The sequence below is a fragment of the Zonotrichia leucophrys genome, chromosome 3 (assembly GCF_028769735.1).
Source record: "Zonotrichia leucophrys gambelii isolate GWCS_2022_RI chromosome 3, RI_Zleu_2.0, whole genome shotgun sequence".
Taxonomy (NCBI): Eukaryota; Metazoa; Chordata; class Aves; order Passeriformes; family Passerellidae; genus Zonotrichia; species Zonotrichia leucophrys.
The window spans coordinates 85,031,796-85,045,412 of record NC_088172.1 but is presented as its reverse complement, the minus strand read 5'-3'; the positions used below and the strand labels follow the sequence as shown (position 1 = coordinate 85,045,412).

The 13,617-nt window shown below is 42.9% G+C and overlaps 1 protein-coding gene across 1 annotated transcript in view; it reads right to left on the bottom strand.

Moving 5' to 3' along the window:
- Nucleotides 1–13,345, bottom strand: part of SMYD2 (SET and MYND domain containing 2) — a 28,502-nt gene extending 15,157 nt beyond the window's left edge. The window contains exons 1-4 of the mRNA XM_064709104.1: nucleotides 13,106–13,345; nucleotides 10,401–10,464; nucleotides 3,413–3,523; nucleotides 1,752–1,812 (exon numbers count right to left, since the gene is read on the bottom strand). Coding sequence (XP_064565174.1) covers nucleotides 1,752–1,812; nucleotides 3,413–3,523; nucleotides 10,401–10,464; nucleotides 13,106–13,287 — 418 coding nt within the window. The 5' untranslated portion in view covers nucleotides 13,288–13,345. The remainder of the gene's footprint in view (nucleotides 1–1,751; nucleotides 1,813–3,412; nucleotides 3,524–10,400; nucleotides 10,465–13,105) is intronic.
- Between the last annotated feature and the right edge of the window lie 272 nt (nucleotides 13,346–13,617).

Here is a 13,617-nt window from a genome sequence, read left to right as displayed (position 1 = left end):
GGGCTCCCTTTGCAGCAAGGGCAGGATAACATGAGGATGATTGCCCAGGAATGCAATCCAGCTGACCTGCTGCAGGTACCTGCTCAGGAGGCAGCAAACAGTGCCTCAGAGTGCCCACATCCCCATGGGCTGGGGGTGACCACCAACAGAGATGTGTTTAGACATCTACTAACAGGAGACAGCAGGAACATCAGTGGAAATGCCCTGACACACCTGCCATCTGTATTCCATTAGGGTTTCTCCAGAGATTAACCCTCAGGCCCATGAAAAGTTCTAGCCAAAGCCATGGCCACTGAACCTTTCCCTACCTGGTCCATGCAGAGCAGCCAGACGATCAACCATATGCTCCTGGTCCCCTCTCTCTCCCCTCAAGAGCAGAATGTTTGAAAGTTTTTTCCTAATCCACTCTCTCACAGTGGCAGTGTTACTAGTTCTCTCCTGCTTTCTCCAGCTCAAAATAATAATGGAGAGAAAAGGCTGCACACAACAGTCAAAGAAGGAGGAAATTATTTGTAAGAGCAGATGTGAATGACGGGGGAGTCACAAAAAACACTAAGGAAAATGGAAAAATGAAATTTGATGAGAATGAAGACAAATCAGAAATAAAAAATTCTGAGCTTCCAACTGACAGCCAGGTGCCTTTTCCTGTCCTGTGTATGGTGTTGCAAAGCATTAGATAACTGATAAAGGTGTGCTAAGCTGTGAGGTGAGTCAAAAAGCAGCAGGAACAGGGGTGCTTGCTAACAAAACAAAGGCTGCTAGAGGACAAATAGAACACCGCAACAGAAAAAAACATTTCAGCCTTTTATCTCTCAAATTAATAAATTACTGAATACAAGCTGCAATGCAGAAGAATACACAGACACTCACCCATTCTCCTCAACATCAATCCTGCCAACTTACCTGTAGAACTATCCTTGCCATAGGCAAGGATAAATGTTGGCATTTTTCCCCCTTGTTCCCCCAGTTGTACCAAGAGCAACGACAGGAGATTTTGCTCAGGAAGCAAATAAGACTACAGTGCTTGGTTACCCTGCTACCTCAAGTCCTAGCAATGAGTACATTTATTCAGCATTTTGAAAAAGGTTTTGGAAGCCATCAGAGTGAGAAATGTGAACATACAACCCATTGCCCCTGTGTATATGATGCTCAGCACCAAGACAGAAAACAACAGGCTGGTGAAAACTGTGCCAGGATGGGCACTAATGGTCAGTTTCTAACTCGGCCTTACTGGATGTAAACAGCAGCTTTCCAGTTAAAACAAGCCAATGCCTTCTCTCCTTCTTTGTATTATTTTAGAGCATTTAGGACATGGAATCATATATAACATGTCAGATTTGACTGGCAGTGACAGATACTGAAGCACAGTCCAGAGGGTTCTGCAATTAGCCCCTTAGTCACTGTCACCATCAAGCAACTGTGCTGTCTCTGATTTTGTGCCTCCTGGTAACAAATACCAGCTATTTTAATTTTGCAACATTACAATTCTCAAAAGACACTAGAATACCAGAGAAGCAAGAGATGGATGTATACTACATAATTAACTCTGTCTAGGTTTTCATCCTTGTTTCACAGCTCCCACAAACAGCCAAGAAAAAGAAAAAAGAAAATGAAGAACCTCCATTCTCTTTGTTTACTCCTTTCCTCAGGAGCAGGATGTTCTGAAAGGTGTTGATGGAGGGGAGCCATGGGGAAACCATTAATATAGTTAAGTCAAAACCTCTGTTTACCTGCAAGCCTTTTTTACTTACGTGATTCAAACTCTCTTACAGCAAGCAGCTTCTCTGACTGTGTTCTTTCAGGGTGAGTTTTCTAACAACAAGGGGAAAAAAAAGGAAAATATTTTAATGTTTCACTTCAGCAGTTTTGTGTACTCATTCAGAATTTGGAAACTCCTACCTACCCACAGTCTGAGGAATTTATGAGTTGATGAACAGCAATGAGTTAAATTGACTGCCCTAACTAAAGGCATAGAAATATTCTCTCCACACGAAATTAGGCAGCCAAATATGAACTCCTCTCAAATTTATATACATAAACTGAACAGTATTTTAAATATGTCATTTGCTTTGTTCTAGACACCCAGAAAGCTGCTAACAATAGCAAGCAGGCAGAAGACAGGCTTTGCTTTGAGGAAAGTGAATAAACTGACTGTTGACAGAGTTCAAAAGCAATGCTCCACTGCTGGCCTAAGGCCACTTCTTTGTAATCTTGGCCATTAAATATGGCTTTGCAGGTGGCCCAGCAGCTGAGGTTCAGGGACTATGGTTTGCATATTTAGCTTTTATATGACATGTAGGGTTCTCCCCCCTCCCTGTAAGCGATGAAAGCAAAAATTTACTCCAATGACTTTTTGTCATTAAACATTGCATTTTGTTTGTGGATCACCCCCAAACGGCTTTAATTAAGTCACACACGTGTACATTCATGCACACACATCTACACACACAGCAAGGATGCAGCTACCTTCCCAGCAGGCCACCAAAATCCTCCCTACATAAAATATCCAGATTGCCCTTGTCACATAAGCAGACCTCAATCATAAAAATATGCTTCAAAGAGGATTTGTTTTTGCAGGGAGAGTTTAGAGCTATACAAAGATACACAGTACAATAACCTTGAAACTCGTGAATCCCATCCCATCCCTGTAAGCACTTGTGTTATCCATAGAGTTAAGGAACACTCAAATAGAGACTGACATTGCAATCTTCTTTCCTTACTCACAATATTTTTTTTCCCAAACACAAAGGGTCTGAGATTTCTCTCTCAAACTCTGGTCTTCACCAGCTAACTCAGAATCATAAATGTTTATACCTGAATACCTCAGAGGTGTTTTGACTAATAAACATACTGAGAGTTATATGCTACACAAGGCTGTGCAACTGTAGCTCAAAAATACTACAACAGACAACTGCTTCATAAAGGTATCAGTGCCTGCAGCCAGACAACTCCAGAAGCATTCCTTGGAATTAAACCCAAACAGCAAATCTTATTGTTCTTTCTTTTTATCAGTGTGGTCTTGGTGCTTGCCCACATGTGTAAGCAAGAGCTCAAATCTACCAGAACAGAGGCTGAAACACCAACATGAAACCATCAGTAAAGATTCCCAGACTCTGTTCAGCAGTACTTGGCCCCAGGTTACAGCTGAAGGCCTCACTAGCTTTTCTCTAGCTCCCCACAAAAGTCTCCAGCTGGACCATGCTGGCCCTGACCCTGCTGCAGTGGTGTGATGGTCAGTGCACTCAGCTGCTCGAGCTCTGTGTCACACCTGTCTGTACACAGGAAACTTGTGTCTGTGTGTCCGTGTGTGCTCTGCAGGGACAGTTACTGTCGCTCAATTTTCATTTTCCTGCCTTCCCTGGCACCCAGAGCAGGAGCAAACCTCCCAAGCCAAGCCTTGCCTTCTGCTCACCTGTTTGGCAAGGATCCTTGCTGTTAGCCTCACAGTCTCTGAGGGTTGCCAGTTCTGCCCAAAAGTGCACATGGAGGCACATTCCAGCTTGTGCATTGGCCAGTCTTCCTTCTGAAAACAGAGGAAAAAATAATTAAAAAAAAAAATAGCCATGGAGATAAACTTATGAAAAAGGGGATGAAGCAAGTCCTGCCAGATCCTAGAGGTCAAGTGAAATGTGTTTCCTTTAAAAAAGAAGGTGACGCTCAGTGAATGGGAACAAAAGCTTGAGTCACATTTAAGGGGCAGAGCTATCCTGCTTTTTCCCAAACAAATCCACAAGGGATGAGCTGAGGTCAGAACATCTTCATTTACTCAATGGAAAAAAAGTATTAAATGACAGAGGAGCAAACAGACAACATGATTTATAAATCACCAGTTCTTATTGTTCAGATCAAGCATGAGAGGATGCAGTAGGTCTGAGCTTGATAACTTTATTGGGTTCATTTCCATTTAATACCTTGGCCCCTCACTATGAGGTGACCCTGCTGTAATCAGGAGTAATGTGTCTGAAGTCAATGGATTCACAATCACTAACAATCATTTGACTGTAAGGTCAAACACAAACATTCTGATGGAATTATCGGATTTTTTTCCCCTTAAATGTTGAAGAATAAATGCACAGCTAGATAATCAAAAAATACTAATACAGACAAACATTTCAGCATAATGTATAGAATATAGTTTAGGTAATGCATAGCATATTCCTAGCTCAACAGACAGTAACAACACACAGGAGTGATGGCAAAAGGCACACACTGGCTTTTGTCACTCAACAAATTTCACCCAAGGCCACAGAATCTTCCAAACAACAGCACAGAATCACATATAAACAACCTGCACTAGCCCAGGCTGTCCTCAGACTGCATCAAATTTCATTTTATTAATTCATTTAAACATGGAAATATTCAAGCAATGCAGTTATTTACTGCTATGTCTCCTCCCAAACACACATTTATATCACTGTATTAGAACAGACCTATAGTTTTCTGTCTGCTTAGGAAGCATCAAATTTTGCTTTCATACCAGATTCAAACTGGTGGAAAACACGAGAAGAGAAAAATACTCACAACAAATCCTACAAATCTGTAAGTGAAAACTTGAAAAACTTTTAGCACCTTCCAGAATGTTCTGAAAATCCCATTACTGTGATTCACTCAGTATGGCAGACCCTGAGTTGGCCCACTCAGACCCAGTTTTTAAAAAACCCAACAATAATTAAATAATTTATTAAATAATAAATAAATAATTACTGTTTTAGATAATTAATAGTCATTTAAAAATTCCAACAATACGGCTCATCATAGTGGACGAGTGGCACAGAAGGAACAATTTGCCTCAGCTGCCTAACCACTAAAGCAAGAGCTGTTTGGAACACCAGGGAGACACACTGGAGGCTGTCTGAAGCATCTACACAGGACTGGTAGATGTGCCACAGGTCTGCTGGGAGATGGATTCCTTGTGGGAACTACACACAGCACTCCAAAGCAGGGAACACTCAGGGGAATCAGGACCCTCAGTGCCTCCTACCTCGGCTGCTCAGCTTATTTACAGGTTTTGCAGATCAAAACAAAAGCCAAAATTACTCATTTCAGAGTTACTACACCAAAATTTCTTCCACTGAAAACAGTTATTTTAAGTGTGCTGGGCACAGACAGCTTTAGGAGGTTATTTTATTAGGAAAAGAAAGGTCAGCACCTGCCCTGGCCTTGGGTAAGGTTTGAAGCAGTGCAACACTGCAAGGGTATTCAAGCCCTCACAATGTCAGCTTTGCTGTCCTCAATATCCCTGTATGGTACTTCCAGAAGAACTTACATACAGCCTGCTTGAAATAAGCTCCAGTGTAAATATTCTAAGAGGATGTGGCAATACAGACCAGAACCAAAATAGTATATTACACTGTAATCATGTCATGTGAAATTACACTCTCAACTCTCCTACAGCTGTCACACTACAAAATGACCCCAGAGAGACCCATTTCCCATGTATGCCCCAAAATCTTTTCTGGAAAATTCCTGACAGTCTTTGCTTAGGAATTTACAGGCTAAAGGCTAAAAAGACACAGAGGGAAATCTCATTTCTCACCTCTTCTTGCTTACCCAGGACACCCACTAACTTCAGCGTGCTTGTTCAAAAAGTGAAGGCACTGAACCTGAAGCTTTGCAGGACTCTCATCCATACACACCCACTAAATAAACAAGAGAAATTACCTGATAAAACAAAAAATCAAAATGCAAAATCACGTGCCTGTCTTGAAGCAGTGTTTTTAAAAAAAATCCATTTGTCCCTTTATTCTTTACACATCGTTAATTAAAATCTTTCCCCGGGCAGAATCACACTGAGTTATATGAACTGGTAGGGAGGTTAAAGGGACAAGATACGGCTGAATTGTGCAAAATGAGATAAAAGCCTGAAACACCACAAAAAAAAAGAGAGTTCTGATGACTGAGTAATACCTGGGATAGAAGCACCATGACAGCAGCTTTCCCTGCGATCACAGCAGGATTGTATTTTGCATTCTTTTCCACGTTTTCCTCCAGGTAGTTTGAATTATAACAAGTAGCATTGTTCTAGCTGAATCCCTAATGCTACATTAATGATATTTTCTTCCTATTTTCATTACATCCACAATATTTTCCCCTTCATTTAGGAGTGACAACATTTTTGGGAGGGAAGTTCTTTAAACCTTATGCCTTTTACATCAAAGCACATGGGAACACTCGTCTTCACCAAGTTCTTCAAAAAGATTCTGCCATCCAGGACTACTGGATTGATTCCCAGAACACTGTCTTATACCTCACTGTAGGAGAAAAACAAAAAGTGACAAAATATAATACTAAAAAAAAAAAACCTCAAGTCCAAACAAATGTCCTCATACCTCCTATTTCACATGGGCTTTTTCAATACTAAATAAAAAGTTCTATTTCATTCAATTGAAAGGAAACACACATAAATAGCAGAGAGAAATGATGGGCAAGCCAGCGCACAGGTAAAGCTCACTTCTTCAGAATCTTAAGGCCCAATTGTGATCAAATGGCATCCAACTCCTTAACTGAATTCCAGTGAGGCAACTTCTGATGTCTGATATTAATTGGTAAAGTTCTCTGATACAGCCTTTCATCAAGCAGTGAAGGCAGCAGGTTTATATATCTTCACAGCCATCCCTCCCCATCATCATTTACCATGCACTGGGCTATAGAAGTTATTTGACTGAGGGCAAACATTTAACATGTTCACAGGAGACATTTACCAAAGAAAAATACACTGGGAAAGTTTTTTATAGGGGGGACAAATATCCAACACAACCTTGCAATGTCAAAATCCTTTTGTGCAGAATCATCACAGCAAAAAAAATTGTATTTTTTTCTACATCTTAACAAAGAGGAGCAGGCAATTTCTACAAGGTCCCATTTAAAATACACCTGCTTAATGCTAATTACAGGTGTGCAACTACATTTTGAGGTTTACTAGCTGGTAAAAATACCTGTTTCACTCACTCCAGCAATACCAGCCTTTAATGGGACATGTTAAGAAAAACCTAAGTGGTTTGTTCAAAATATATTTCAAATGCTGAAAATCACCACCGAGAAATCTCCTTCTGCACACTGGCTAGCTATCTCCACTCTCTTTGGGATAAATGAAAGCCATGAGTAAATAACAGCAAAAGGAGTTCCAGTAGCTGGTTCATGTTCACCAGGTCCAAAATTGCAACCACATAACCCTCTTTAAACAATTCCCTTCAGTGTGTTCCAGCACCTAATTTCTAAACAGAAAAAATGAGCACAAGTCTCCTCCTGCTTGACTAAAATTATTATAATTTAAGATATCAAGACCCAAACAGCTGCAGATGGGGCCTGAAAGCCACTATTATAATAACAGGCCTGTGCTCCAAGGAGGTGAAACTGGAGAGTGGGAAGGTGTGAATCTGCTGGAAATCACAATCCCTTTTAAAGGAGACCTGGATTAGGGCTTGGGGAGAGAAAGACCCAGCAAACCCAGACTAGATTCCACCCACCAAACATTAAGAGCAGCAAGGACAGGCAGTGAAGGCAACTTCCACTCTTATGTGCCCTGAATCCACACCTATGCAAGCATGCAGCTTAATGTAGGTGAAACATGTGGTTATCCATCCCAAAAGCAAAGTAAGAGACCAAAACAGGAACATTAAGGGGCTGTGCCAAAGCCTGTGTGTGTGTGCATAGATCCAGTCCTCTAGATCCACCTCTCCCCACAATGAGCAAGAATTCCTATGAGTTGTGATATAGGACATCTTTATGTAAGAAAAGAGCAAGCTCGAAAGCTTTGGGTTTTTATCCCACTATATACCTCATGTGGTAAATATTTGTCTAACTGCATTGTGTTGACTAACAAGGTACCAACCAACATATGAAATCATACCATGTCCTTGTTGGGTGCATACAATTTTTAGCTGAATTGACCAAAAAAAAGTATGGATTTACAGGGAAAAATTAACTAATAAAATGAAAATGAAATTAACAATACCATGACAGTTCTCAAGTACAGCCCTGGCCTTTTATGAGTGTCTCATGATGTCTCACATCCATGCAGGCAAAAGGGACACACTTCCTGTACATTCCAGCATTACAAATTCAGTATCAAGGCACAGATATCCTTTTTAGCTTTTACAAAGAATTGCTGAACTGCTGAAAAGTGCCTTTGAACAAGACAGGGATGAAGATGCAGTGCAGGCTGTCTGTGTAGCACATACAGTCTGTGGAGACCAGTTTCTAGAGAATATTGTGCTTGAAGGTAATTTTGAAAGAATGTCAAAGAATTCAATCTCAGCAACATTCATAAATTTCATCAGACTGACTCAGAAGGGCCCAAAAGATGGAAGACAGTGTTATATCAACCAGGGAATCAAAAGCCATATGTATGTCACCAGCAAGGGTGAGGTGCTAGCACCTGTGCATGTCATACTATGATTTAGACATAAACAAAATCAAAAAAAGGCCTTTACATCTAGAGCATCATACCACACAGTAACAGGTAGGAAAGATTCTAATTCACTAACTTATCACACAGACAAGATTTTGCTGAGCATCAGCTTTAGCGGACTTAAATTCAAAAAACTACTCAGTTCGAGCAGTTCAGGTTTTTACTCTAGGAAATGGCTCCAGAGAGAGAGAATTTTGACCACAAAAAAAAGAGAAAAAATCTAAAAAAAAAGCAATAAATGTACAAAACTTTACCAGAGGGAGGAAAAAAATCAATCCCTCCTTGTTTGTAAATAAAAAAATATAAACTTTGTCAAGGCTGGAAGTCAGGACATTGAGGAAGGGCCACTTGGTGATGAAAGCAAAGGACCATTGATGAGAAGAAATAAGTTCTTCTACTTCCAACATGGCATCTATTTGCTGTTTTTCCCAGCAAAAATTACTGAGCTTTCCTACTTCAGAAAATCTTGCACAGCTGTTTCATAAACCATTGTATATTTTATATAGTAAGAGAAGAAACTCACAATTTCAGAAAAAAGCTGCTAAACAGCTGCTTTGTTCAAGGATTTCCTTACCTCATCTAGTTTAAATCTTGTAAGAAATAATGAGGAAACATTTCTTAGAAACAAGCATTTTTCATGAACGAATCACAGGCTTTCTCTACACTGTCTTTAAAGCTCATCCAGATTTCTCTCAAAAACCTTAAAGATGCTCATACAGTAAGCTTTCACTTTGGAAATTCTATGAACTACTGCAAGTTTTGTAAAAAGCTCATTTCTGTTAAGCCTTTTGAGTTCTCCTGGTGCCTCAAAACCAAGAGGCTATTTGATTCACCCACAACTGACTAGGATTCTGGGCGAAAGCAGGAAGTAAGGGAGGGAATAGAAGGAAAACTGAGGAGAGATCAGGCTTCTTTTGAAACTTGTGCAACAGGAGAACAAGAGACATCCTTGAAATAAAAGCAACAGCCATGTCCAAAGTGCCTGGGAACTGGGCAGCACAAACCAGGACATCTCTGACCAGGTAATGACAACAGGGACCACTTGGCACGGCCCCATGCAGCCAGGAGCACGTTAACATGTGGGACAAGGTTGGGATTATTTATAGCCAGCACACAGTGGCATGCCAGGCCTTGGGTCACTCAAATCCCTCATAAGCATTGTTCCACACTCTGTGCCCAGCAGCACAGACCTGGCATAGCTCACGTTATCCAAACAGCAACCCAGATGGGTTTTTCCACACAGAAACTGGATCATTCTTCCCCATCAAGCTGAGGGCCCAAAAAGGCTAGATTCTAATAGTCTAATCCTGTCTTTTTTTCCTCTCTTTTCTTTAAAGATGCTTATTCTAATTTGAATTAAAAACAGAGTTAAAACTGCATGCAAATATTTTGGACATCTTTGTATTGCTCTACTTTATTAGTATGAACTTACGTTCTACATCCTTTAAAAACTAAAAAGAATAAAAGTTGCTACACTGAGTAAGCTCAGGAGAAAGCCTGATAGGTTTCAAATGGTTATGACTACCATCAGCTGTGGTACTCTCAATACTCAAAATATTTCAAATATTCTAAAATAAAAAATCTTAAAAAACTCTCTCTCTCTCCTAAGATGGCTATTTAGAGATTTGATTTTTTTCCATTAGACACAGGATCTCTTACCAGTTTAGTGAGCTAATGCTAAATTATCAGGTCTGTCCTTAAAGGAAGAAGTAATACAGACATAATTAGTGGGTTGACAGGCAGCTCTAATCAAAGTCTCAGTGGTACCAAGCCCTGAAGCTACTGATCTTGAAAGACTCATGCAGACCATGTCGAAATCCTGTAATTGTCCAATGCACAACTCCATGGTCAGCATCTGTGGGATACTGGAACTGACTGGACTGCTATTAACCACAGCTACAATCAGAGCATATCAATGCCACACAAACAAAAATTGGAGTTCTGCACCCCCACCCTCCTTCCCCCACCCTCACAAAATGCATGACCGTACCTGACATTCCACATTGCAATAAAAGGCCTGTTTGCATCTTCCACACTTGGCCAATCCTTCTTTCCTTAAAAAGAAAACAGAAGTTATTCTGTTCTAGAAACTTGAATGAAATAAAAGCATATACTGGATCACTTTTTGCACACTATTTTGCATTTCACAATGAAAACTGTATTCGATTTCAAAAGCACATTTTTCCAAGCAACTCTCATGACGCAAAAGCACCCTGCTTTCTAGATAAATTGCTGGGTTTGAAGACATGTTATTCTATGCTCTTTGATAGACAGCATCATTTTTTGCCACCATACAAAGAATAATGAGCGAAAGTTATTGTGTTTTGCAAACTTTAAAATTGTTCTGTTCACCAATATTAACCCTTTGGTTCTGCTCTGACAACTGTACTGCTTCTTTGGTTATAGAACGCATGACCTTTGTTGAGTAAGTGCCTCCAAAAGCCAAGAAAAAAATACTGTGTTATTAAATATACTGTTTGACCTCCTGTCACCTGAGAGCCCCTTACTGCCCCACCCTGTCTGCTCTGATATCTGTGTATTCTGAGCAGACCTAGGGCTCACACTCTCCTTTTTTATATTTGTATATACCCCACCAGAGGGAACTGCCACGAGGAAGGTCCTTTTCTGCTTTAAAGTGCATGTGTTGCAAGAGATCCCACCAAAAATAGAACATGTGTTACCCAACAAGTGACATTTTGGTATGACAGCAATAGGGATCTCTCAGCAGTACTGAATGCTTTTAAAATGTCTGCAGGAAAAAATAAAATAAATAGCCTTACACTGAGGTAAGCTCACTGGAGTAAATCAAGGGTGAGGGTCCTTACATGATGTAACAGTGTACAACATTTGGGTGGTCACTGGCATTTGGAGCCCATAAAACCCAGCGAGTCTGGCATCCTCTGATTGTATCTGCAAGGCACACAAGGTGCAACCTGAGCGAGCCCAGCTAACACCACGACCCCTCTTGCGACATTACAACCGCGTATTTAAAGTAACAACCACTATCTCATGCAAATACAATGTCCCGGCCTCATTTTGCCCATGTCGCCACAAAAGCGTTCAGGACAACTTGGCCGAGTTTCCCTTCCCACGGCTGGTGTGGAGCCCACAGCCTCCCTGCTAGGGCTCTTTGGAAGTCCCAGCAGCACAGATTGGAATCTGTACGTGCTAGTTCAGCGCTAATGCAACAGTCACAGACACAGAACACATGTCTGAGCACTGCCGGATCGGCTTACCTCACCCAGACATCGTCCCTCTTAGTGGCACTTCATCACCCTGGTGTGAAATGAGTCTCAGGTTACCGCACTAACTGCTGTCCTGCTGCAGTCAGTGGGTTCCTTGACTGCTGTGCTCCCCCAGAGCTCCAAAGGAGAAGCTTGCATGGATAACAAGCAGCTGCTCCCGAAGATAACTACTAAAAGCTATTCCATGAGATAACTATTATTCTTACAGTATTACTTCACATCAGTGAGGCATGGAAGTATTCCCCGGTCCTTTGGCAAACAAATCTGAATATGACAAACAGAACCAGACAGATTCTTTGGCACAAGGAAACTTGTGGTTAGGTACAAGAGTTAAAAAAAACCAACAAAAAACAAAAAACTCTTAAACCAAACACATCACTTCAATGCAAACCTTACAGGGTGGGAAAAGGTGTAACGGAGGTGATGAAAATCACCCCAGCAGTACCCTTCTTCAAATTAATGGAACTTGCTTCACCAGCTTCACTAGAACTATATTAGGTGCTCATATGCAAAGAGCAGGGTGAATCAAGTGACCAAGTCATAGGCAGATAAGGTAATGAGCAAAGAAAAAGGATGTGTGGATAAAAATAGCACAATTGCAACAGTTGTTTTTCTTTACTGAGGCAACTATTAACACTTGCTCTGAGTTATAACCAGGTAAACCCTTAATTCCTCAGCAAGCTGTCAGAAGCCACAAAAGCACTACGCTTTCTAAAAATATGGCGTGGTGCGCCGTGCCAGCGTGTCATATCCATGCTGAATTTGCTAACCCTAATACACCTTTTAATACACCCTGCAGCAGCTCAAATTGAGAGGCTTGAGGCAAACACTGAAAACCTCCTCACCCTTCCCACAGGTGAGCAGGAGCTGCAGAGGCCCCGGCAGACCCGAGCGCCCGCATCCCTGCAGCACCAGGAATCCCGGAGCGCTCAGGAGCAGGCAGCACTCCAGTCCCACTATTCCCAGCCAGGAGACAAACAAGTTCTTGGATTGCCTCCGCTCCGCCCCAGTAAAAGTAATTTGCAGACTAAGGTTTCAGACAGAGGTAATATACAAGTATTTGTGTATATTTCAATACGGAGATATATATACATTTCATTCATAGATATTCGCTCCGCACTAGGGAATGTGAGGTGTGAATTAGGCGATTGCAGACCCTTTCTCCCTCATCAAACCTTCATTAAAACCAGCGAACACCAAGTTATCACAAAACTAGACGGATCAATGAAACTTCCTGCCAGAGGATGGTTACGCACGTGTCTACGCGACCGCCAGAGCACGGGAAGAGCAAAACTTTTTTTTTTTTTCCTTTTCCTTTCTCTCTCCTGAGCTGCTGAGCAGGGAAAAGCAGCTTTGACTTTAGACCTCCGCGCTGCCAGAGCAGCACACGAGCCGAGCAGGGGTAAAGCTGTGCCGCCGCCCGCAGCAGCCGGGCTCGGCCGGGCCCTACCTGGCGAAGCAGCCGTCGCAGTGGCTGCCGCGCTCGCTGACCGTCAGCACGGCCGCGTAGGCCGGGCAGCTCAAGAGCAGCTCGCCCACGGCGAAGCGCCGCCGCGCCCGCAGCCCCCGGCCCTTGCCGGCGCTGGCGAACCTCTCCAGCCCGTCCAGCTGCGGCGCCGCCTCCGAGCGCATCCCGCCGAGGGCTGGGAGCCGGGCGGGCTCGCAGCGCTGCTCTGGGAACCGGGGCCGCCGCCGCCGCCGCCGCCGCGGGAAGCGCCTCCTCCGGGCGGCGCGGGGCCCGCCGGCGGCTGCGCACCGGGAGCGCTGCCCTGCCCCTGCTCCGGCACCGAGCCCTGCTCCGGCACCGAGAGCGCTGCCCGCCGAGGCCTGCCCCTGCTCCGACACCGAGCCCTCTCCGCGGAGCCCTGCCTCGGCACCGGGAGCGCTGCCCGCCGAGCCCTGCCCCAGCTCCGGCACTGAGCCCTGCCCGCCCGCTCCGCTGCCCACGGCACGCTGTGTGCG